The sequence below is a fragment of the Mastigoproctus giganteus genome, chromosome 3, assembly GCF_048544385.1.
Source record: "Mastigoproctus giganteus isolate SK-2022 chromosome 3, ASM4854438v1, whole genome shotgun sequence".
NCBI classification, from domain to species: Eukaryota; Metazoa; Arthropoda; class Arachnida; order Uropygi; family Thelyphonidae; genus Mastigoproctus; species Mastigoproctus giganteus.
Window position 1 is genome coordinate 45949103 of NC_143577.1, and position 26050 is coordinate 45975152.

Below are 26050 nucleotides of genomic sequence, written 5' to 3' on the forward strand. Positions count from 1 at the left end.
CCTCACCAGGAACGGGCATCCCAGCATCCATCCACGGCACAAGGAGCTGGGCCAGGTCAGTAGAGGGACGCCTGTAAGGGTCTACCCCTCTTGCCAAGGAAGGAGGGAGACGACCCAAGAAATGAAGTAAGGATAGAGGGAAGGGGATAAAATGTTGAAAAATAGTGAGAACCACTCGGAGAGTGGCCTTCAAGCGAGCAGGAGATCAGAAGCCACTAGTGGGAGAACACCCTTGAGAAGGGTGAGTAAGGACAAGAGTGCAAGCTGATGGCAGAAATAAGAGTGAGCGCCGAGAGATCGACAGAGAAAGCACTCCTTCCCAAAAGAGAGGAGTGCAGGGACAGAGAAGGGCCTGCACAGAGACATCCGATACCAACATAGTGGTCTGCAATGAAATACTACCCCAAAGGGTTTGCAATGATCTCGAGGTTTCATGCCTGATTGTGGAAAAGACTGCTTTCAGGCATAGCCCAGATGAGCGAGCTAGTCAAGAGCCGATGGGATGGCAGGTGTGGATGCAGTGGCCAGGTGTCTTCTTCGCTTGAAGAGAGCTGTATAAAATTGTAGGAAGGTGATGAAAGCTTCCTTGTTTACAATCAGTGAATAGAGCATTAAGGTCTGGAAGAGGAGCTGTTGCCTGAGGTCAAGGTAAACCACGCAGTCGTGCAGGAGATGAGCCAAATTCTTCCTTCTCGCCGCATATATATATATATATATACTCATTAATCACAATGAGTGTTGGAAATGCCCACCATGTGCAAGTAAACACGCATCTGACATGTTCATCGTATTGTGCACAACTCACCGAAGTGTCACAAGGTCATGTTTTTGATATCGACTTCATTGTTCTTTTTAAGTACATCCAAAAATTGTGGCTTGTTGCTCTACACTGTTTCTTTCAATATTTCCCATGAAATTAATTTTGAAGTGACAAATCAGAGGAACATGGTAGCCATTATCTTTTCGAAAAATAAGCTGACTAAAAATTTCTTCCAGCAGACTCGCAATCGAATTGGCTGTATGGCAGATGGCACCATCTTGTTGGAACCATCAGTATCTTATGTCGTCTTCGGAAAAGGCAACAAATCTTGGGATCGTTCGATGGTCAATACAGTTTGATCGAAAAACATTGCCCAACAATACCCTTTCGTGATGCCTGTGTACGAATGTTAATTAAAATTTTTAATCATGTTACAACGAACTTCTCGGGGATGTATTAAATCATTTCGTTATGACGAAATTTCGTTACAATGAATATTGCTGAAAATTATTTCAAAAGAACCATTATTTGTTCAGATATTTGTTATCTGAACAAATTTATCATTATTATCATTATTCGTTCAGATAAATTCTGATTTTTCTTTTTTAATATATAGAAGTAGCAATTTAATAAAATGGCAGAATACTTTACTACAGAAGTAAAAATCATTGCTAACAAAGATATTTTCACGTATTATTGTTGAAATAACTAGCAATCTCTTCTGCAGTTATGGACATAAGTTTAGAGAATATATCCGACGATATTAGAGAATGCACAGTTATGTAAATGACAGCCCTCTGTTATTTCATCTGTGAACATTTTTAATATTATGTTTCAGGCCGAAGAGAAACAAGCCTATGAAATTAGGAAATTAAAGAAAGACCTAGAGCAAGCGAATGAAAAGGTGATCACTCTTTCTTCCCAACTGACTACAAATGTAAGTTCCATTTTCTAAATCATTTTGGTCTTTGTTCCTCTTTCCATAATATATTATGTACCCTTTAATTTCGGTGATTAGCTTATTCCCACTATTATATACGAGTGTAGTTTTTTATTTTATCGAAGAGAAAAGCTATTTATGGCAAGCAATTTACTAATCGGAAGTCTCATTGTGAAGTTAAAATTTCAAGCAGCTGTCTCGGGGAGCTGTTTATTGCAGTAAATATTAGAACTCCTCATAAAATTACTCTCCCCTCATCTTAAGTACTATTATTATTGTAGATTCGATCTGACAATTACACGTGTTGTCTTATGTACGGCGGCACCTAAACGTTAGTTCAACTCAGCTATGGTACACTGTGACTAATACAGAACTCTGTAAAATGTCCAGATATAAGTATGGTGTTACGTCTATGAAATGCGTGTCTTGTTTTGTTGTTTCTGGCCACTTAGCTACTAGGGAGCAGCGATCATCAGGATGGCTGCTGCCTAGTACCCGTCCACACCACTAGGCTGCGGGCCACAACAATACGCGCACTGTCAAACGAAAGTGACAGGTAAAAATCCCGCATCTACTTGAGGAAAAGTCAATTTCATTGGATGCCAGCAGATCTGTACCACCAGAGGAGCCCAAACAGTGGTACCAGCAAAAATAAATAAAAAAAAAAAGTAATATAATAAAGTAATAAATACATACAAATAAAAAAAAAAAAGAATTAATTGACAAAAAAAGTATTAAAAAAAAAAAAAAAAAGACATCAGGAATACTGAAAAGAGAAGTGGTTAGGCGCGAGGGTGCATAAGTACACGTGCCTCGAATGACCGGGGTTCAAGCCTCGTCAGGTTCTCTGTCTTAACTCTTCTGACCGTGTAGTTATACTGAAAATGTATTTAATTGCAAGACGAAGCTTAAGTTTGAACCATTCCACCATTAATGCGATGTCCCGTGTGACATTGCATTATATTGTTGGTTTTTATGGTTTTGCCAGAGGTCTTTGTTTGACCGTATCGCAGACCGGAGAAATATTAAAGGTCTATTCTGTAACACTCGCAGTTAGTATATGGTTATACTATTCTTTTCCATACATTGTGCAAAAGGCCTAGATTCGAATGGCGTCGAGATGGGAAGAATTTTTTTAAAATGAATCTCTTTATTGCAACGTACCAGTAATAAAATAAATGATACAAATAATTATTCGTAATTCTAAACAAAAAAAAAGGAAAAAGTCTCTGCAATCGGGTAATTTACCGATCTCTGGCAAAGGGAGTACTGTACAGTTTTTTTTTTTTTTTTTTTTTTTTCGGGTTTTTCAGCTTGCATAGTTTGCAAATTCGCCCTTGAAAACACGCACGTTCACACAAAGGGTGTCAAGAGCTAGCATGCACCCTGGAGCAAATAGCTCAATTAGGCTGGTCTACCTTTCTCATGGATGAGGATCCTGGACTCCAGTTCTTTCCGGGCGGGGGAGGGGAAGGTGACCCGCATGTTTTCCTCTCTCTCTCTCTCTCTCTCTCTCTCTCTCTCTCTCTGGAGACGCTTGTGTGCACAGACATATATACGTACAGCAAAACTGCATGAACTAGTACAGAAAATATTTTTATATGCCAGTCAAGGTCATTCAGTAGCTAATTCCGTGACGCATTCATGCTACAATTCCACCAGTTCTCATTAACAAACTGATGGAACTGTAGTAGATATGTGTTTGATATGTTGCTTGGGGAAAAAAAAAAAAAAAAAAAATCCAAGTTTCCGTTAAGAAAAAAACTATGCTCCCCTCGTTTGAGCCTGACAAACTCAACACGTTGTGGGAAAGAAAAAAAAAGCCCATCCTCGCGCCACTGATAGGACTCGAAGCTGACCCTTTCCCGCCGTGATTATATTGCATTGGACTACCTGCGAGGGCAAACAATGATGAAAGATAAAGAATAATTACATGTGTTAAAGGTGGAATTAACATTCAGTAGTTTCCATGTAGATAACGATATCATTTTTAACAACAGCCTCGAGGAATGATAAGTGCCAGATTTTAAAAATTTATGGATTTTAGGGAGGTATGCTAGTGGTGGAGCGGTTTTTTCAGATGCATATTTCAAAGAATATTAAGCACCAAAGCCGGCTATCCACACGCAAACAAATAGTTAGCCGGGTGGATAAAGTGCCTGCCTGGCAACCCAAAGGTCGCGGGTTCGAATCCCGCCTCGGGCTTGGATCAGAGTAAATGCAAAAACCTTGGGAGGTGCATTATGGCCACAGAAGCCGATGTGCCAACAAAAAAAAAAAAAAAAGTTAAACCAGTTTGATATTAACACATTTGTGCCAGTTAGGGTGCACACCGGTGAAATACCACCACTTTGCTTATTGGAGGCTTGAAGTGGTGAAACCCATGTTTAGTCTCTAGAGCAAAGTTTCCGGCATCCCCCTCCCGCCATACTTCTCCTTCAACCCATGCACGGTACTAAGTACTATAGGTTTTGATACCTTGCGTGTTTGGGGTTTTCATAAAAAAAAAAAAACACAAGTTCAAGAAATTAAGTAAGCTTATTGGTGTTAGCTATAGTGCAAGGAAGCTATAGTCTTTTACTGCACTAGCTAAAAAATTATAATAAATAAATAAATATTTAAAAATAAAATGTTTCCCTCCTCACGTAGGTAACTACGTGAGGAGGGAAACATTTAGATGACCTTTGAAAATTTCCTCAAGTTAATTCCCAAGCTGTCAGCCTCAACTAGTGATGGACATAATCTAATGATTTTTTTTTTTTTTTTAAATGAAATCTCCCAAACACGAGAGGTATTAGAACCTGTATAACATTAGTACTGTGCATGGACTACGGTTGAGAAGATGAAAGAAGATACTTGTTGACATTACACTTAAATTTATGTAGATTGTAATTTTCAGGAAATACATATGAAGGAAGGTTGTTCCAGAAAACGGACGTTGAATGAATAAATTATGAAGAAAAGTTGGTTCTCTGAGTTTGAAGTTGGACAGAAAAAGGATGTTGACTTGTTGCGGCATGCGTTCGGACTGCTTTGGAAGAGACAACTGGAATTAAAGAAGTAAAACAGTGTCTATGGAAAAGGCGTGTTAGAGATGAAGCATTAACTGCCTCTTTTGAATGGAATCTAGAAGCCTTAGAGAGGTTTGGGGGGGGGGCATTGTCTCAGATGTAGGAACAATATTCAGTGGTAGGTCGGATTTGCTATTTGCACAAAGTGAACAGCTGTTTGGAAATAGGGCAACGAAGAGAACGAAGGTGAAAACCCAGTTTTTTTAGATGCAGAGGAAGCAATATTTGTAATGTGCTTATGCCAAGAGGCGATTTCTAGGCGAGATCATATATATATATGATCTCGCCTAGAAATCGGAGTGTTGTCGAAGATAAGCATAGGAGCAAAAGAATCCTTTTTGCAAGATATAAGAGAGCTATCCCCTCTTATAGCCTTATGGGCCTCAGTGAAGTTCTTCTGAGGTATAAGAGAGCTATCTATTCTGTTCCAGTTGTCATATTCGAAGTCTTTCTTCATATGTACGCTCTTTTGCCGATCTCACCAAGCGAATTGCCCGTCTTTGCACCCTTTCAAGAAGCTGAATGTCTTTTGTAGGTGCAGTCTCCATACTTGGACAGAGTATTCCAAGTATTCTTATGCAGTGGGATTATCCTTGCTGCCTGTCAGTGATAATCCCAGTGCCTGGAGAAGTTCATGCCCGACCGTGTCGTAAATCCCTTTCTTCCTCTGCTGTTTTTAATTCAGCCCCACCATGTTTTATGTATATAAGTTACTTTGGGGTTGCTATTTCTCCGTTTGTCAGAGAGACCTGAACCGATGCTTTCCAGATTATCCAATCAGCGAAACCATTGTACTAATAGCGTAAACGAAGCTATACGATGTTACTTAACGGAAAAGTAATAAATTCTAGTAAACATTTTTTATAGGAGTATAATGCTATTAGTTAGAGGATGCAGTTAGAAAAAATTGTTCCATAAATCCAAAAGAAACGTGTCTTCCACCAAGTCGTTTGATAACCACATTCTTTATATTTTCTTTCAAAATTTTAAGCGTTTGTATACGTGAAATTGCGGACTTATTAATCATTTGATCATTGCTTCATTTTAAACTTTGTTGAATAGATTAATCACACGTTTCGTAATTTTTAATGAAAATTAGCCGAGAGAAAACACATATGCATCCACAAAACACTATTACGGTAATGCAGATTTCTGCTTAATTAATCCTTCTGAAACATCCCATATTAATCATTGCGGCGCTTATAATAATATTAAGTCATCTGCAGTATAATTAAAACCATTCTTGTTTAGCAGTTTCTTCAGTAGTGCCACATTCAACATTCGGGCCAGCCATAATTAACTTAGTAGAGCGGCAGTAATTACAGTTATTATTTATCTGACAGATCTGTTTCAATCCAAGTAACGAGGGAAAAATAATGTCGTGCCTTTAAGTGAAGGGGTTAATGGTTTTTCTGACATATCATGGCGGCGAAGCGAATCGTGAGTCCCTGGGAGGGAAAAAAAAATTAGCAATCATCCCCTTTCTACGGGAAAGAATTACATTTAAGAAATTTTAAACAATTTAAATTTTTTATTCATCAAAAATATCTTTCTCTGCTTCTGCTGGAATTGAGTTCAGTGCGGATCGTTTGAGATAATAACTGTCGAAATAACAACACCCCAAATAACGGCACATTCGAGCTAAAGGCACAGTGAGATCTGATGTTTACATACAGTTCAGATGTCTTGCGGTGCTGGGAAAAAAGAAAACGGCAAGTCACGTGATCATTGTATTTGTTTGCCTTTTTGAAAGTGAATTCTGTACTGATATCACGGATTATACCGCTGTTTTGCATTTATTTTAAATTAAAATCCCCTCACTATGGCTTCCAAACTTAATAAATCTCCTACAGAGAAGAAAAGAAGAAAATATTAAAGCTTAGCGACAAACTTGATGTAATCCAAACTATTACATACATTAGGATCACCCGGAGAGTTAATTCATATACCCATGTGTATTGCGTGTGTTCTCTGGTCGATTTGCGTGTTTTTCTGGACGAAAAACCCCAATTTCTGGGGGGGAACATTGCTGTCTACGCCTGAGACCGACTAATTCACCCACGGAGTGAAAGCGGCCCATAAAAGTTCCTCGCGTCATCGACGGGATTCGAACCCAGCCCTTTTTCCACCCGGTCTGGGTAGGACGGTAGCGATACCAATGTGCTACCGTGCAGACTAAACTTGATATAATAAAGAAAATAGAACGGGTGTAAGCAGGAGTGTATTAATGGCAGAATATAACATTGGATCGTCAACATGTTTGTGTTTTTTACGTGCAGTTAATAAAATTGCATTCTTAATCTCTCTATTTCTTATTTGCCCTCATTATTACTGCATTAAATACATTAAAAATAAAACTTTCGAAATAACGGAAAATCGAAACAACGGCACCTTGAATCCCAGCAGGTGCCGTTATTCTGAAAGTCTAGTGTATGTAATTCGAGATCACTTTTACTAAATATAATTTTTTGCATTTGTAGCTATCTCTGAGGATATTGATTGGTATCTATAATTTATATGATGCCAAAATTGCGTAATACTTATCGATCTTTCCAGTAAAATGTGCTTTTTTTTTTTTTTTTTTTTTTTTTTTTTTTTTACGTGTAACTGGTTCTCATGATCTGCTGTTTTCACTGTCAACAGTCATCCCAAATCAAGGCGTTTCAATAACATAGTGTCTACCTGGACTTCATGTTTTCGTGTTTCAGCTCATATATATCTAGTCGATACAATGCCCATGTTACACTGAAAATAATTGACATGCGAAACAATAAACAGTTCTTAGATTGTGATCATACCAGCCAAAGCCAATTTGGTTTTCACTATTTTTTCAAGATTTATTACAATAGAAGTTACTCAAATATAGTATCATTCAATAGATATTCTTCATCACCTCAGATTTTCTCATCTGTGTCGATGTTTGCATATTATCGTACATCGCTGTGAATGATTCAATGGAATAATCAAGTGATCTAGATCAAAATTAATAGAAAATTTTAAGTGTTCACCTGGTTTACACCCATGCCTTCTCGATATTTGTCCGCATTATTTTGGCTTTTCTGTCATGTTGAATTAACATATTCCTCTTTTAGTGATCTAATTCGTTTACGAATGCGCATTCCGTGGTGTTCCTGAGCTCACGTTCAACTGCATAATTAGAAGGTTCATAGTTGATTTTTATCAGCACTTCAGAAATTTCATTAGTGTTGGCTTAATTTTTGATTCTTGTCTTCCAGTTCACCTATCCTTCATTTTTTGGACAGGTGATTTGAATTTCCTTCTTACGTCACGAACCTTTTAAAACCAGATATCGCCCTTAAGCAAATTTAATTTCACACATTTTTCTATAAAGTCCTTAAACAACGAGTAAGGCGGCTAAATACCGTTGCTCTCGTTGTTGAAGCAGTGTTTATGATCATGGTTCTTCTTCCACACATGGGAAAAATTTGAGTTTGAGATGGAAGGATTTTTTTTTTTTTTTTTTAACACTGGTCGAAATCGTCTGTCTAGAGAGAGATGCATGGTTTTTGTCTCTCTGAACCGGAGTTTTTAATTCAGAGATTAGGCAAACTAACCCGCTTTACACACACACACACACACACACACACACACACACACACACACACACACACACACACACACACACACACACACACACACAACAACGCGAAACATGTTAATCTTTTACTGTAAATTCTGTAAAATAAACGTTATTCTACTCCTTTTTTAAAAAGCTCATGGAAACAAAGGCGACCACCTGACATCGTTCTTCTTACAAGCAAGAAATACATGAATAAAAATAATAAATAAAATACTTTAGTGATATAAATTTGATCTGCTAACTTAGCAAGTCGAGTTGAAGTATATAATTGTATTAAAATGAAATTTACGATTAACTTAATTAAATATTAAAGAAAATTGGTTTCCTCTAGAAAGGATCATTTGAAAACGTGTATTCGCTCTGAGAGATTGCCGATTTCGACAGTTTCTTTTAGTATATACAGTAATTTCAAGTTGAAGTTTTATTTTTTAAAGCTTAGTAACATTGTAAGATTTTTTGTACTCTGCTCGCTCTGTCTCTTTCTTTGGGCTGCTGACTCATCAAATATCTAGGGCTACATGAATTTCATTAAGCCGACTTAAAATTTCAGCCGCGGAAGCTTCGCCTTCACTGTACCTTGGCTGAAAATAAACGTCTTATTTATCATCATTTAATCATATTATATTCATAAAATAAAGACTATCTTAGTTTAACTCTCAGCGCAGCAAAGTGTTGAGATGGCCAGCCATATTTTTTACTGAATCAGTAGCAGGATCGAGGCATCGGGGGAGTAACGTTGAGCTCATCCTTCTTGTTGACGGTTGTTGATCTGATTTGGAAATTCAACTTAAGAACATCGAGCTAATTTCATGGTAATATAGCTGCGGTTATTTAATTATCAGTAAGAAAAATAAATAAAGCATAAGAAAAAAAAAAAAAAAAACCCATAAGAAAAGTATCATTGCAGCCATTGATGACAAATCAAGATTTATCGAAAAAGTTTCTAAAAGAAATCAATAATTTTAAAAGGTTCTTCTCGTGATATCATATAAGGTGGATAGTGCCGAAAAGTACTGCAATTTCGAGAGAGCTATTTTCCAAAACTTAAATTCTTTTCTTTTTTTTTTTTTTTTTTAAATTTTTTATACAAGTATAATGCTATTAATAAGAGGATGCAGTTAGATAAAAATTGTTCCATAAATGCTAAAGAAACGTGTGTTCCACCAAGTCGTTTGATAACCACATTCTACGTAATCATAATTATCTTCGCCTCGAATAAAAGGAAGCCACTTTTGGCCATTACGCAACCAGAACATGCCACCAAGAATTCAGTTTTCGGTAGCAAGTTTGTAAAAAGTAAACTAATTATGAAGATGAAAATGTGCATTTTTATGCCTCGGTGGTTATATTCACTCTGAAATTGGATATTTTCTGCATGTTTCAATACGAAACATGTTTTATGACATACTTTACATTTTCTTTCAAAATTTTAAACGTTTGTGTAATTACGGATTTGATAATCATTTGATCATTGTTTCATTTTAAACTTTGTTGAATAGATTAATCACAAGTTTCGCAATTTTTAATGAAAATTATCGGGGAAAACACATCTGCAGCCACAAGACAATATCACGATAATGCAGATTTCAGTGATGAGGACAAATCATCGTTATCTAGATGAATTGACCTCATCTGGAAAAGGATCATGAAAGCGTAGTTGGCACGATGCATCCTTGCGTGCCACTCGTTTGGTGAGGCCTAAGTTCGATTCCCTTCAGCGACTGAGTGAATTCTTTAGGCCTTAATTTTGGCCTGTAGCTAGCCGATTTCAAGCGGAAGCAGCGAGATTTTCTGCCAGCAGAACTTGCGAATTGGCCCATGAACACACAGTTGTGTTAAGAAAACCGCCGTAGCTTAGTGGTCAGGCGCGCGGGTGCACAAGTACACGTGCCTTGAAGTGACCGGGGTTCAAGCCCGTGACTGCTGAATACGGTGCTGTTTCTTGTATTCTGTCTGTCTCGTGAACTCCTCTGACCGTTTGGTCGTCCCGCAGTATAACAGAAAATTTATTTATTTTTGTACAGTCAAATTGGGTGATGACTAAAAAAAAGCGGAATTGTTTCCTATCCACAACTGCGGTTTAGCGACAATCATGGCATGCCAACCTTAGTTTAGTTATTGAGATCGATAAAAATGGTGCATATTTGGCCAGTGAGGAGATCATAAATGGCATCGCATTCAAACGAGGTGAAAAAGAAGCAGAAGGCGAGGAGGAGGGAGGGCTTCGCCAGCTTAAAGGAAAAGCAACAAGCAATGAATATCATTCCTAAGGCAGTAGTCTCACAAGAAACGAAATTTCGAGATCTGCTTTCTGATTATGAGCTTACAAGGTGAAATTAATAAATTGACAACCGACTAATCAAGACAAGTTTTCTTTGATCATATTTTTTAAGAATAAAAATACTTATTTTGTTAAAAACTTTATTGTTAATTTGAGTTCGCCATTATTTTTCAAATAATGATAGCAGCTTTATTTAACAAGTAGCTAAACACCCAAGTGGGAATAATAACCGGCACCTACTTGTATTTGCAAGATAATGGAACTTTTATTTATAAAAGGTCTGTTATGGGAGTAGTTGGCTAACTAGTCACAACAGCAGACAGAAGGCGTATTGTGTAGGAAGTAAACATCTACTGAATTAAAACTCGCATTGTCAAAAGAAGAAAATTCCATCCTGCTGAAACATCACGCTACAAACTTTGTAGCATGCGTGATACTTTTCTCTTACGAAAGACACTCTTTAATGAGTTGTTCTTTAACTATGTGTTTAAGTGGCCGTTAATTATGATAAATGTAGTAGTTTTTGTGTCTTCTGTAGTACTGTCCTAAGAGAGTTTAGTTCGCACATTTTCTTAACTATTAAGCAGTTAAATGCTTTTCCTTCACCCCTTTGCCTCTCTATTTCCTGCCTCACTTACAATGACATTCTTGAAGCAGTAATCTCTTTTTTTTTTTATTATTATTATGCCACACACTCCCTCCCGGACTCTAAAACCTTCCCCACTCACATGCATCCTTATATATATATACTTATCTTAACACTATGAAAGAGACGGGGAGTTGAAAAGCGAACGAACCCATTGCCAGAGATGGAGAGGTGGGTAGGAGGCGTGCGATTATGTCCTTGCCCTGATGAAACACAGAGTTCGGTGACAGCAGCACGGGCATCCAGAGTGCAGTGAACGGTTAGCCCGTATCTGTCATTCAGAGTATTTTTGGTTGCATGCTTAAGTACGGTCAACGTTCGTGTGTAGACCTTCGTAGAATTCCTTCTCTAATTACCGTTTGGATGCGTTGGATAGTGCTCTACAAGCGTAAGAAACTGTACTCTGATAGACGCCTCCAAGTAAATTATCCAGAATTGCAGAAGCTGACTCCTAGATTTAATTTCTAACTACTCGACTATTGAAACTCGTCTGTTTTTATTTATTTATAACGATGTATTCGATGAATTAAGTTATATCACTGCATGCTGAAGAAGAGGAACTATCACGTCTGAATAGAATATGAAGAAATTTCTTCAAGTCATCACAAGTATCATGGGATTGCTTTATTAATTACTTTTGTGACATGTGAACATGTCCTATTTGAAGCATTATGTAACTCTTCCTCGTCGCTTTCGCAAGTCAAGTAAGGAGGACAGAGAATCAGACAACTGTGTACCTCACAACTATGCAACTTTATCCATCTCCGAAAGAACTGTCTACACTCGACAAGGGGCTGCTGAAAGATATTACGGAATTGATCAGCTAGAGGATTTTTATCCGATAACAACTCGTCCTTCGTTCCCAGACTTTTATGGGGGGTATCCTTTGCCGTACCATGCTTCTAACACCGAATCACTGTCAGATGTGACTAATACATGTATAAAGGATGCATCAGAGAGCGATGGATTGCTCAATACCATTCAGGAGACCTGTGGAGCTCTTGACAACTCAGACTGCGGGATTCAAAACAATCGAGAGACATGGATTCGTAATGTTTACAATAATGTTTCCTCTGTTTGGAACAGAAGGCATTCTATTAGTTACATGAACTCTCGAGCCGAAAAAGATCCTTTGTGGGAAACAAAACGAAAAGTCACCTCGAAACCTTCGATTAACTCCTGCAATCGTAGTACAAAACGTCCGTTTTCTTTTATTCAGGCAGGTGAATTTTATAGTTAGCTTATTTTAATTACTAATTTTAATATAATTATTTTATTTTAATATCAGGAAAATGTATTTATTATTACTTAGTTAACGTTGGTAAGCTGAAGTTATTTGTTGTTATAGTTCCAGGGACAATACAAATTCCCCCAAATTTAAAACTTAATATTGTAAAATCCCGTTACACCGATCTTCTCTGGAGTACATAAACCATTTCGTTGTACCGAAATTTTGTTGCAATGGATATTGTTAAAAAAAACATTTATTTTTTTCAGATTAATTATGCAGAACTTTTCAAAAAAATGGATTTTAGCATAATCATGTTAAAATGTAGAAAACGTAGTGATGTAGATTGCTATGAAGCAAATTTTTTAAGAATTAGACTGCTCACCCACTAATAGGAAACGTGAGCTGTGGTTAGGCCGCTGTTGATAGGTTAGATTTACCATACTGATGAAGTCTTTTGCCAATATTTCCTTTATTGTTTTATTTTTTATTCAAGCGAATCTTTCCATAGCCCATATAGTAAATGGCCTATGTTATATTCATAATTCTGACATAAAATTTTCCCTTCATTATGAACTACTTCATTCTATGCATACGTGAACTCAGAAAATAATTGGTTGCACTGAATTTCGTCTCTAAACTATTTCGTTCAAACAGAACTAACAAAGCACTAATGATAAGGGACGCTTTCTGGGACTAGTTAATAGTTTCGTATTGGTGACTGTTTCGTTAAAACGGTATTCGTTGTAGCTGGATTTTACTGTATTTGAAATTTTATTTGTACACAATGGCGTTTTTTAAAAATTGCGATGAGGTTGCTGAATGTGAATTTTAAATATGAATGAAACTTGTATTTTATTTAATCCATAAAATTTTGCATAATTGTATATGCTATAACCAGGAAGGATGGAAAGTAATAGCAGTAGTGGCATGTGATGCAAGAAAGTAAGTGTATGAGCTTATGCAGCATCAGCCAAAAAAAAAAAAAAAAAAAAAAAACATCACACCATTCCCTTCAAATGCCTGTCCAGTTCCTTCTTAAATTTATTTAACCTATCAACTTCCACAACGACAGATGGAAGTTTGTTCCAGCAATTAACCACCCGCTGGCTAAAGGCAAATTTCCGCACATCTATTCTACATCTGTCTTTTCTTAATTTGAATTTATGCCCCCTTAGGTTCGTAATCTGAACAAGTGGAAGGATCCCATCAGAATTCAGCGTGCTCAACCCATTCAAGGCCTTATATACCTCAATCAGATCACCGCGCAGGTGCCTAGTCTCCAGCCACTGCAATTTGCAGAACTTAAGCCTCTCTTGGTAAGAGGGGCTCATTCCCCTCACCAATCTTGTTGCCCTTCTCTGTACACACTCAAGCAAATCTACATCCTTCCTAAAATGAGGCTTCCAGACCTGTACGTACTACTCAAGGCGTGGCCTGACCATTGCCTTATACAGAAGGACAATCACCTCCTTTTCCCTGCTAGCAAAATTCCTAGGTTGTTCGTACAATTCAATGAATCGTTGATTGATTCATTCCAGAACTTGGATCATTGATCCATTCATAAAACTTATTTGCAATCATTTTTATTTATGTTTCTATACTTTATAAACATTATTTTAGTTTTGATAACATCAGTTCGAATCCCTCTACTGTCATTTTTTTCTTGTTTTCTATTTCATAATCGATTATTAATCATTATGCCCATCACTAGTTTGCCCGGAAACCGTGCTGGCTCTTGATATCCCAGCTTATTTATATAGGGTACCCAGACAACTGGTTGTAACAGCCTCACATTACAAGAGATTAATGCCAAGAGTTTTTCTTAATCGAACAAGATTTTGCTTGTGCTGCTCTTATATTTTAATTATGATAAGAAGAGATAAAATATAGTCCTTTTCTTTAAAACTAAAGGACAGCGTTTGCTGAATATGCGCGAAATATGTACAAATGTCACGTTGGCGGTGTTATTTTTATTAAGATCTCGAGATCAACAGGTTAGTAACGAACAGAACGTCGTTAATGACTTCTGTGAGAGACAACGATGAGGTTTGGGAGTTTTCGATTTGCTTACGATGCTTTCTAAGAAATAATGTCCCTGCCAAGGTCAAATTAATGAATGCCTCTGTCATGCTTACCATATGGCTGGTAGCCCACAAAGCAGCTTTGTGGCACTAAAAAGCCCTTTGTGTCGTTTAAGACTCAATTTTAACACGGAGTGATTGTCTGTTCACTTGAAGTTTATAACTACTTCCTTTGTTGAGTCTTCTAGATCCAATTATTTTAGAGATTAACACCCCTTATCTTGCTTATACCTTATATATATATAAATTTATATATATATATATATATATCCAATATTTTAAATTAAATAAAATAAACCATAAGCCAGTAGTATGGCAAAAACTGTAGAGCGAAAATTAACATAAAAATAACCCAAATAAACAAACGAACGAAAAAAAGAATAGACATAATAGTAGCCCGATAACCCTTGTATAATTTCGAGTTTTAAATCCGATTAATAAAAACTATACAAATTTTAGGATAATGCCAATTATATAATAATTTAGCGGTACCCCCCCCCACGAGAGGTACCAGTTCCGAAAGACGTGAAATATCACCAAAAGAGGGTTAAAGGAACTACCAAACGATAACAAAATCAAAATAAATTAAAATAAATATAGACTGACCATCATGCCCCATATCGACAGAGGACCACTATTTATTTTGATTTTGTTATCGTTTGGTAGTTCCTTTAACCCTCTTTTGGTGATATTTCACGTCTTTCGGAACTGGTACCTCTCGTGGGGGGGGGGGGGGTACCGCTAAATTATTATATAATTGGCATTATCCTAAAATTTGTATAGTTTTTATTAATCGGATTTAAAACTCGAAATTATACAAGAGTTATCGGGCTACTATTATGTCTATTCTTTTTTTCGTTCGTTTGTTTATTTGGGTTATTTTTATGTTAATTTTCGCTCTACAGTTTTTGCCATACTACTGGCTTATGGTTTATTTTATTTAATTTAAAATATTGGATGTATTTCAGCTTCGTATGGAGGAATTGCATGTCGCTGCCGCTAATGAACGCCTAATTATTTATTCACTTTATTGTAATTTAATTTATGTTAATATTTAACATAATTCAATGATAGTATATATGTATATATATATATTTTTTTTTTTGATTTCTTCTTTTTAAGTGATCCAATTAATTGATAGGTATTTACTTTGTTCCGGTGAAGAGTATTTGGCAAGAAGTTGAAATGCTCCCCCAGTCTCAGCGAAATAAAGGTTGGGAAAATACACATACGATACAAATAAAAATAAAAAAATATTGTAACGATCCTGTTTTTTTAGGTCAGTGGTCAGACAGCACAAAGTCGATAAATTTCGGAGATTTTCCATTATTTACACTCACTTCCCACCCACACTCATCATAATGAGGTGATAAACGAACAGTTAAAACATAAGCGCATCCACCTGTGTGGGAAGCTAGAGCCTCCTTCCCCACTTCCTCCCAAAAACGTTTTGTTTTGTATACTGTATTTATAATTGTATTATCATCATGTGTTGACGCTTGTAAGAGCTACTAATGTGGAACAGAATTTCTATATTTGCCACTGAATTGTAATATTGTAGAGAGTAATGAGAAGCACTGATAAAAATCAGTAGTATTTTACTGCACAATAAGGCTTACCTCTATAAATGTTTAAAATCTGCAATGATTGCAGCAATACAAAAATACTTAAATGAGACGTTATTACAATTTTCTAAATTGTATTGTCACTGCTGCGCTGTTGAAATGTTATGCACTTTTAAACAGTGTGGTCAATAATTGGGAAAATCTGGTCTTGATCAACCTGATTAACTACTATAATGCAGTCACAAAGGAACTGGATGCAAAAAATAAAAATAATACTAACGACTTCTGCACATTTGCTGTGTGACATTGAGAGAAAGTTACTGCTATTGATAAAGAGACAGTTGAGTGGCAGGAGACAGAGGGCGGTTATTAATTGCCACTGCTCTTCATGAATTAATGTTTTTAGTGGATCCCTCACGGTTAGGTGTTGGGCTATTTACTGTTTTTAAATTTATTACTGATACTGATGTAGGTATATCAAATTTAATGTTCAAGTTTGTTAACGGTACAAAGGTAAGAAGAGTTGTCAGTAATCCGGGTATGCTACGCCAACTGGGTAACTTTGGTAGATGGGCTGAAAAATGGCCTTGACCTTTAATATATGCCCCCCACAACGAACCTGAGGGGGCATAAATTCAAATTGAGGAAAGACAGTTATAGAATAGTGTGTGAGTTTGCCTTTAGCCAGTGGGTTGTGGATTGGTGGAACAAACTTCCATCTATCGTTGTGGAAGTGGATAGCTTAAATCGTTTAGAGGGAATAGATGTGTGAAGTGTTTTTTTTTTTTTTTTTTGCTGACTACATAAGCTTGCGTTCTTACATCATATGCCTCTACTAATGCTAATGCAGGATTTTCTCAGTGGTAATCCCAGCATACCATACTATTTGGGTAATATTAAACTCAAGGTAGAGGTGAATGAAAAAGACCTAGCGGTAATTAGTATAGTTCGACATATTCTCTGAGCTGCACAGACTGGAACGGCTCATGGCATATAAAATTTTTTGCAAGCAGGGACAAAAAGAGATTTACCCCGTTGTATAATTAGTATTAGTATTAGTATTAGTAACGGCCGTATGGTGCAAGAAAGCCTATGGCTTATGCTGCACCAGCCAAAAAAAAAAAAAAAAAAAAAAAAATCCGAACAAAACAATGATAAAAACAAAAATTAAATAAATAAATAATAATAATTAATAAATAAATAAAAATAATAAAATGAAATTAAAAATTAAATAAAAAGGAAATTAATCCTATCATCCTATGCGCTTCCCTTACCCGAAAGTACTATCCAGATGACCTTTGAATTTCCCCAAACTGTCGACCTCTACCACCCATGAAGGCAACTTATTCCAGTAATTTATAACTCGCTGGCTAAAATAAAACTTCCTGCAGTCCAATCTAAACATTTCCCCGCGTAACTTGAATTTATGTCCCCTAGTTCTAGCATCATTTATAATCTTGAAAATTTTGTCCTCATTCATTTTACTGATGCCTCTCAGAGCCTTAAACACCTCAATCAAATCTCCTCTAAGGTGTCTAGTTTCCAAACTCTGCAACCCACATATTCGAAGTCTTTCTTCATAAGGACGCCCTTTTGCCGATCTCACCAGGCGAGTTACCCTTCTTTGCACCCTTTCAAGAAGCTCGATGTCTTTCTTTAGGTGCGGTCTCCATACTTGAACACAGTATTCCAAGTGTGGTCTAACATAGGCCTTATATAATGGGATTATCACGTCCCTATCTCTACTTGCAAAAGTTCGATAGATCATCGATAGGACACCATGGGCCTTCCTTGCAACCTGTTTACAATGCTCAGAGAATTTCATGTCTGACCGTATCATAACACCCAAGTCCCTTTCCTCCAGTACTGGGTTTAGTTGAGCTCCACCAAGTGAATAAGTTATTTTGGGATTACTGTTTCCCAGGTGTAATACCTTACACTTTGTTGGATTAAAGCACGGCTGCCATTTTTCTGACCATTCTTGAAGTCTATCTAGGTCTCTCTGAAGAAGCTCAGCTTGACAGTGATCATTAACTACTCTACCAATTTTAACATCATCTGCAAATTTAGACATTACGCCCTCTATCCCTTCATCAATGTCGTTTATGAAAATTAAAAACAACAGTGGTCCTAATACTGATCCTTGGGGAACCCCACTTCTTACATCAACCCAATCTGAGGAATAGCCATTTATCACAACCCTCTGCCTCCTGCCCTGAAGCCATCCTTCTATCCATCTAAGGATTTTCCCAGTGATTCCAACCTGTTCCAGCTTATAAAGCAACCGCTCATGTGGGACTGAGTCAAAAGCTTTGCTGAAATCTAAATAAACAATGTCGAAATTATTCCCTAAATCCAGCTCGTGAGTGACCCTTTCGAAATAGCGAACCAGATTTGTTAAACATGATTTTCCCTTTACAAAACCATGCTGAGTATCCTTGAGAATTTCAATTCGATCCAAATGATCCTGAATTCCACCCTTGATCAATGCCTCCATGATTTTCCCTACTACTGAAGTCAGACTGACAGGTCGATAATTTCCCACTTCACTTTTAGAGCCACCCTTATGTATGGGAGATACATTTGCATAAGGCAACGGATAAGCTGTATCTTGAATTTATATGCAGGTTTAGAAGTCTTATTTTAGGAGAGATGTAGATCTATTGTAAGTTTAAAAGGTGAGTAAGATTAGTTAAGGGCACAAACATTACCAAGAACGTTAAGGGCACAAAGATTACCACACTTACCAAGAACGACTTGAATTCTGTAAATTGTGGCATCTGGAAACTAGGCACCTGCAAGGAGATCTAATCGAAGTGTTTGCTTTTAAATGGGTTGATTAAACTAAATATTCATGGTGGAAATTTTTCAGCCAGAGTAATTATTATTATTATTTTTTTTTATGTGAACCCCAAACACGAGAGGTATTAGAACCTATAGTACTTAGTACCGTGCTTGGGTTGGAGGTTGAGAAGACGAAAGAAGATATTTGTTGACATTGGACTTGAACTTCTGTAGTTTTCAGGAAATACGTATGAAGGAAGGTTGTTCCAGAAAACGGCAGTTGAATGAATAAACGAGGAAGATGAAAAGTTGGTTCTGTGAGTTTGAAGTTGGACAGTAAATGGATGTTGGCTGGTGGCAGCACGTGTTCGGACTGTTTTGAAAGAGAGAGCAGGAATTATAGAAGCCAATTCAGAAGAACAGTGCCCATGGAAGTATCTGTAGAAGAGGCATGCAGCAGAAACAAGTGTGTCTATGAGAAAGCGAGTGGAGAGACTCTGTTAGAGATGAATCATTCATTAACCTAACTGCCCTCTTCTGAATAGAATCAAGAAGCCTGAGAGAGGTTTTGGGGGCACCATCCCAGATTTGGGAACAACATTCCATGGCAGGGCGGATTTGCGATTTACACAGAGTGAGCAGCTGTTTGGAAGAAAAGTAACGCCGAGAGCGAAAGAGAACCAAGTTTTTTAGATGCAGAGGAAGCAATATTTGTAATGTGCTTGTGCCAAGAGAGATTTTAAGTCAGGGCAATCCCCAAAAGAGACATATCATTTTGCCTAGAAATCAGAGTGTCACTAAAGATAAGCAAAGGAGCAGAAGAATCCTTTTTGCGAGATATAAGACAAGAATGAGTTTAGAAGGTTTGAAATCAACTAAGTTGTCTTTGCCCCACTGGAGAATTACCTGAAGATCGGCATTTAAGGAATTGGCAGCAGATTTTCGAGAAGTTGAAGCTGATTGAGCAGGACAAGGTTTCTCAAAATGGAAAGTGGAATGCAGTGTGCTATCATCGGCAAAACTATGGATAGGATTTCCAGTCAATGGAAGAAGGTCATTAATATACAAGAGGAAAAGAGTGGGGGAAAGAACTGAACCTTGAGGGACACCGGCATTAGTGGAAAAGTTAGATGACAGAGACATCTACCATCATCCTCAGTGAGCGATCAGAGAGAAAACTGGATAACCAATTACTAAAAACAGTTGGCAAACCATAAGATGGAAGCTTGTTTAGAAGACCTTTATGCCAAACACGATCAAAAGCCTTTGAGATGTCAAGAGCAACTACTTGTGTTTCACCGAACCTTTCCATTGAATTAGTCCATAAATGGGTAACATAAGCCAGAATATCACCAGTGGATCGACACTGACGGAATCCATACTGGCGATCGTTGATCAGATGGAAGGTTTCTAGGTAGTTTAAGAGTTGGCGGTTAATTGATTTCTCCCTTACTTCAGAAAGAGTAGAAGTAATTGCAATGGGACGATAATTGGATGGGAGGGATTTGTCACCCATTTTAGGAACTGGCTGGATATGAGCAAATTTCCAAGCAGAAGGAAAAACACCTTTGGAATAAGAAAGTGAAAAAAGGCGGCAAAGAATAGGAGTAAGTTCAGGAGCACAGGTTTTGAGAACAAGTGGAGAAATACCATCAGGACCTGGAGCTTTCTTAGCATCGAGATTCGTCAAATTCCTTCTAATATCCTTTTGACGGAAGACCACAGGAGGCATTGAATGGAGCGTGTTGGGAATGGTGGGAGGTGTTTTACCAAGATCATTAATACATGAGCTGGAAGAAAAATGAGATGGTAGCAGGTCAGCTTTATCCTTGGCTGAAGTGACAACAGAACCATCTGGTTTGAACAGAGGTGGGAGCAGAGATGGGCAAAAGTTGCGGCCAATAGCTTTGGCAAGAGACAAGAATGCTCGGCTACCATTAGGGCAAGAAGCAAGTTTTCTACTCTTAGCCTGTTCAAACTCTAGTTTGGACTGATTAATAACTGCTTTACAATTGTTGTGAGCTTTGGTGTAGGCAGAAAATGAAACTGAAGAATTGGAAACAAGCCAGTTACGATACGCAACATTCTTTTCTTGAACAGCCTTAACACGTTTATTGGAAAACCAATAAAGGACGAGATATTAAAGTGGAGTGTGGTATAAAGGATTCCATTCTTGCAAGAATAATTTCACTGACACGATCTGAGCAAACGTTGACATTAGAAGTTTTGAAACAGTAATCCGACCATGGAAAAGAAGAAAAGAAGTCTCGCAGGTCATCCCATTTTGCGTTCTTGTAATGCCAAACAACACAAGGTTGGGAATAATCTGTTGGAATAATCTTCCAAGTGGTTGGGAAAATGATTAGTTTGAATAAACTTAAAATAGGATCGAACAAGTTATTGGAAGGAAGGGCAAACGAAGTGGGTGAATTTTTATTTTAATGACTGATGCTGTATTCTTCTTTGTATTATTTTGCCGTTACTAATATCAACAAGTTAGTTAATAGACCTGGAGTGCATTTCATTTCGGCGCTTTCGATTTTTAACTTATATTTATTGAATTTTATTATTATTTTTTTATCATTTTTCTGTGATTAATAAAAATGAAAAGTAAATATAGTTATCTCCTGATCAATTAATTACTAAAATTATAATGTTAATGAATTGGCAGGCGTTACACTATTATATCACGTGGTAGATTAAGTAATTTATTATCGAAATGATACAATTTAAAGAAATTGAACCACCTCGATGTCAAACACTTGAACTGTTTATAGTTACGTTCCTGGAACTTACTGTTTCTCGTATTCAGGTCTGTTAACCTGATCCGGGAGTGGAGGCTCGTGGTCTGGTTGGGGAAGAGCCTTCCCCAGCTGGACCTAACAATGTATTTTATTATTATTATTAGCCATATGGTGCAAGGAAGCCTGAGGCTTTTGCTGCACCAGCCAAAAATAAAATAAATAAATAATAATTTCTGAGTTACCCTGAGAGTGTGAGAGAGAGCCAGAAGCAGAAGGGAATCACCAAGAAAGAGAAGAATGATGATGTCCAGCTCAAGACCCTGGGTGTGCCAAGCCCATACTCACCAGAAACTCGCAGATACGGGATGCTCACTGTACTTTTAAAGACAGTAAAGAAATATGTTACGGGAGTGTAATAAAAAAATATATGCTAAATAAATTCGTACAGAGTATAAATTTGATTGCGGTGGCCACTTGCATGTTGCTAACCGGCTCTGCTCAAAGGGTAACTAACTGTAAGGACCGCGACAATTTAGAGGAGAGTTAGCACGATAAGGTTTCAGAAAATTTTACTTTATTTTGCGAATTCAATGTTATTTATTTTCGTATGGACTAATTTCTCACAATAAAGAACGTACCTTTAAAAGAGTTGCCCTTTATTACACAATTTTTTATTTAAAATAATTATTTAAAAAAAATACGGTATTATTTAAAAACAAATGCGTCGGCGGTGCTGCTAGCAGAATACAAATTTCTGGTTTACTGATGACAATATTTTCGTGTTTTTTTCCTGCTGCATGTCAGAAATTTACATTTAAATAGGCATATTTAGTTGAATAACTAAATAGCCGCCTAGGCCTTAGCCAGGTATATACGAGCATCCGAAAGCTCATTATCCTGTGCAATTTTATTGATTGCCTCGTGTTTTCATTATATTTTTTATACTTAAAAATAGATCAACGCAATACAAAAGATTAAAATAGAAGTACCCAGTTCACAACGTTAGTGAGCGAAACCAACTTCGATTTATTTACACTTGCTGGTCTTGGTATCAGTCATATGATTATTCATTTCACTAATAAACATCAGTTTAAAGTACATATGTATAAAAAATATATACAGTGAATTCCGGTTATTTGGGTAATCGGTTAATCGGGGCAGCCGTTTATTTGGAGCAAATCTGAAAAAACAAAAACAAATTGAGAAAATAGCCAGGGTTTACTTCGCTTAATTGAGACAAAATGCCGTTTAATCGGGGCAGGAGACTTCAGCACTGGAGATTACCCTACGATTGTCTCCGGCCGTACCACGTAGTTCGGTCGGATTTCTGGAGGCCACAACCATAAAACAATAAAAACAATTAGCAGTCACCTGTTTATTGGGCTTTTCTGTTAGTGCAATCTATCATAAACGGACAGTAAACTCGATCTTATTGAATTTGCGGTAATACCGACAGCTGGAATTCTGTGGGTTATTATGATAAAATGTGTTTACACTTCCATGGAATCTTCAATCATATAAAAAAAATAATTTTCCGAATCTTCTCTTCATTCCTATTTTTAAAGCTTCGTAATTTGTTACTCCGTTCTCACTTGCGCATGTTGTGTTACTTGCAATTTGTGCGTGCCGTGTTCTTTTTTATTGATTACTTATCTTTTTACTGTTTTAAATTTTAACCTCCACCCACAAATGTCAGTGAACAGAAATGTCAACTAGTTACTATGTACATATTACAGTATGTATTAATTATTCCGATTATCACGTATATTCTTCCGATTTTCACGTATCATTTAATTGGTAAGGTAATAAAGAGTAAATTTGTGCTTAATATATCTTTACTTTTATAGCCTGTGGATAATATTCCTCCTATTTTCGCTAATTAGAATCGCTGTTTAATAGAATTAAAATTCAATTCACAAACGTGATCACAATGACCGGCGCTTACTACACATCGTACAGTAAAGTGAACGGTACCTTACTGTGGTGAGTTCGTCGTAACGTGATTTGATTGTACAGTGAACTAATTGTAAAGGGGGGGTAAATTGTATTTTTAACTATTTACGTGAAACTTCGGATAATTGGGCAGCCGCTTAATCGGACCAAAATGCACTAGTCCCGATGTGTCCCAAATAACCGGAATCGACTGTATTTAGCAACTTATGTGGTTGAGAGAGAGAGAGAGAGCGCGCGCGTTTGTGTTCAACCCAAAGCGACTAAAGTTTTGAGACGTGAGCATATCTCTCCATTATAAGTTGCGTGCTTTCATTAGTCATTCATTTAGCAATACACACCTTTGCTAGTTGTCTTGCTGTGGGTTTAAACGCGAGGACACATGTTTGAGTTGACTGTGGGGTTCTAGTTCACGTGACTCATGAATACGGTGATGCTTTTGTATTCTCATTATCTTGTAACCCTATATGGCACCTCCTGAGTATAAACAGAAAATTTATAAATTTATTTATTTAAGACTGCGGAAGAGTACCACTGTTTAGTACCACTTTGTAACGAAGATACTGTATTGAACTCTGAAAGTTTTGTTCTTATTATTATTTTAAAAAATCAAATTTTTACACCAGGGTGGGAAGGAGGGGAATGGGACGCACCCCTGATATTTTTCCTTCACGAAAATTTTTCTTCCTTGGAGAAATGTCATGAATAGGTACAAAGGATGTAAACTTCAAAGCTAGCATTATTTGCGTCATGAAGAAGCAGCACAATAAGCTGTGATCGCATTGTTTCCATAGCAACCATAATACAATAAAAACTTCTCGAAATCACTTTTTCAAGGTTTATGTTTATTTTCGGCATATCTGCGGGTATTTTGCTGAAGTTCAATTCGCTGACGATAGCAACTATTTTGGAATCAAGGAAGAAATTATATTCATGTATGAGAATTGTACGTTCTGTGTAATCAATACTTTGGAATAAATCCATTCGTTTACGCAGAAATTGAATGAGAAACGTTGATTATCTTGTTTGCTATGGTTGTAGCCTCTAGTAGTACTGTATTGCAGTTTCCCAGAAATGATTGGGCTATACTGGGGTCTTGTTTTCAAGGTAAACAGCTAGCATCGGTAATGATAAGAATTTAGACAGAAAAAAAAAAAAAAAAGTAGATATCCGCTACCACCATAACAGTACTTTAATTATCGCACATGGGATGTGTAGTTTTGATTTTCCGTAGGTTTCCAATTTTCGTAACTGATGCTGGCAATTTCTATTGCCCATTCTTCAGAATATTTATTTCAGAGGCTGCAGCATTATGATGCTTTAGTTAAAACAAAAAAAAAAACAAAAAAAAAAAAAAAAACACGCAATCTAATGTCGAATTTTTATTTCAGATTTTCTTTTTTATTACTAAAATCCATATTTTACCACTCTATCTGTAAACGCAATCTCTTCATCTTTTGTGCATCCTTTTAGGAATACAAGTTATAACAGCATAGTCATACCTTGAACAATTGCTGCCATTATAGAGACTTGCTAATCTTTTATTGCAAATCAACAACCGAAGCCATTGCTCAAGATACATCTTAATGAAGTAAAAGGCATTAGAACTTTGTCCATTAGTTTTATTTAACCTATTATTAATAGAAAAAATGGATCCTCATATGGATTTAGTATCACCTCCGGTTGCTCATCTTACTGGTCAACTAATTTTTAGTCCCAGAAAGAAAATTATGACGTCATCTGCTGATCTGGTAAGACCTATTTGAAACTGACCTTTAAAACCGTATGTTCTAAACATACGGAAAATGTAATGTGTTGGAACGAGGCGCTCGATGTCTGGGGAAGGTAGTAGTAGTGGAATGTGATGCAAGAAAGCAAGTGTAGCATCAGCCGAAAAAAAAAAAAAAAACACACTATTCCCTCCAAATGCCTGTCCAGTTCCTCCTTAAATTTATTTAACCTATCAACTTCCACAACGACAGATGGAAGTTTTCTCCAGCAATTAACCACCTGCTGGCTAAAGACAAATTTCCGCACATCTATTCTACTACATCTGTCTTTTCTTAATTTGAATTTACGCCCCCTTAGGTTCGTAATCTGAACAAGTGGAAGGATCCCATCAGAATTCAGCGTGCTGAACCCATTCAAGGCCTTATACACCTCAGGTTATTACGTGCAGAGCCGCTGCCCCATAATATGCCTCCCGAGGCAAGGTTAAGAAGTGCTTCTCCAAACAGCAACACAGATCTGTACATTGTCTTCAAAAATGTGGGGGGGGAAGATAATAACAATAAATAATTTTTTTTTCAATGTCATGCTTTTAAATATAATATACATCATTTTTATATATTTTATTAATGACACAAAACAAGTTAAACTGTTTACAAAGCCTTCAA

The 26050-nt window shown here is 36.9% G+C and overlaps 1 protein-coding gene across 1 annotated transcript in view; it reads left to right on the plus strand.

The window, feature by feature from the left end:
- LOC150087929 (uncharacterized) overlaps window positions 1-26050 on the plus strand; it is a 347547-nt gene that overhangs the window by 173130 nt on the left and 148367 nt on the right. The window contains exon 15 of the mRNA XM_090369967.1: window positions 1599-1697. Coding sequence (XP_090226093.1) covers window positions 1599-1697 — 99 coding nt within the window. The remainder of the gene's footprint in view (window positions 1-1598; window positions 1698-26050) is intronic.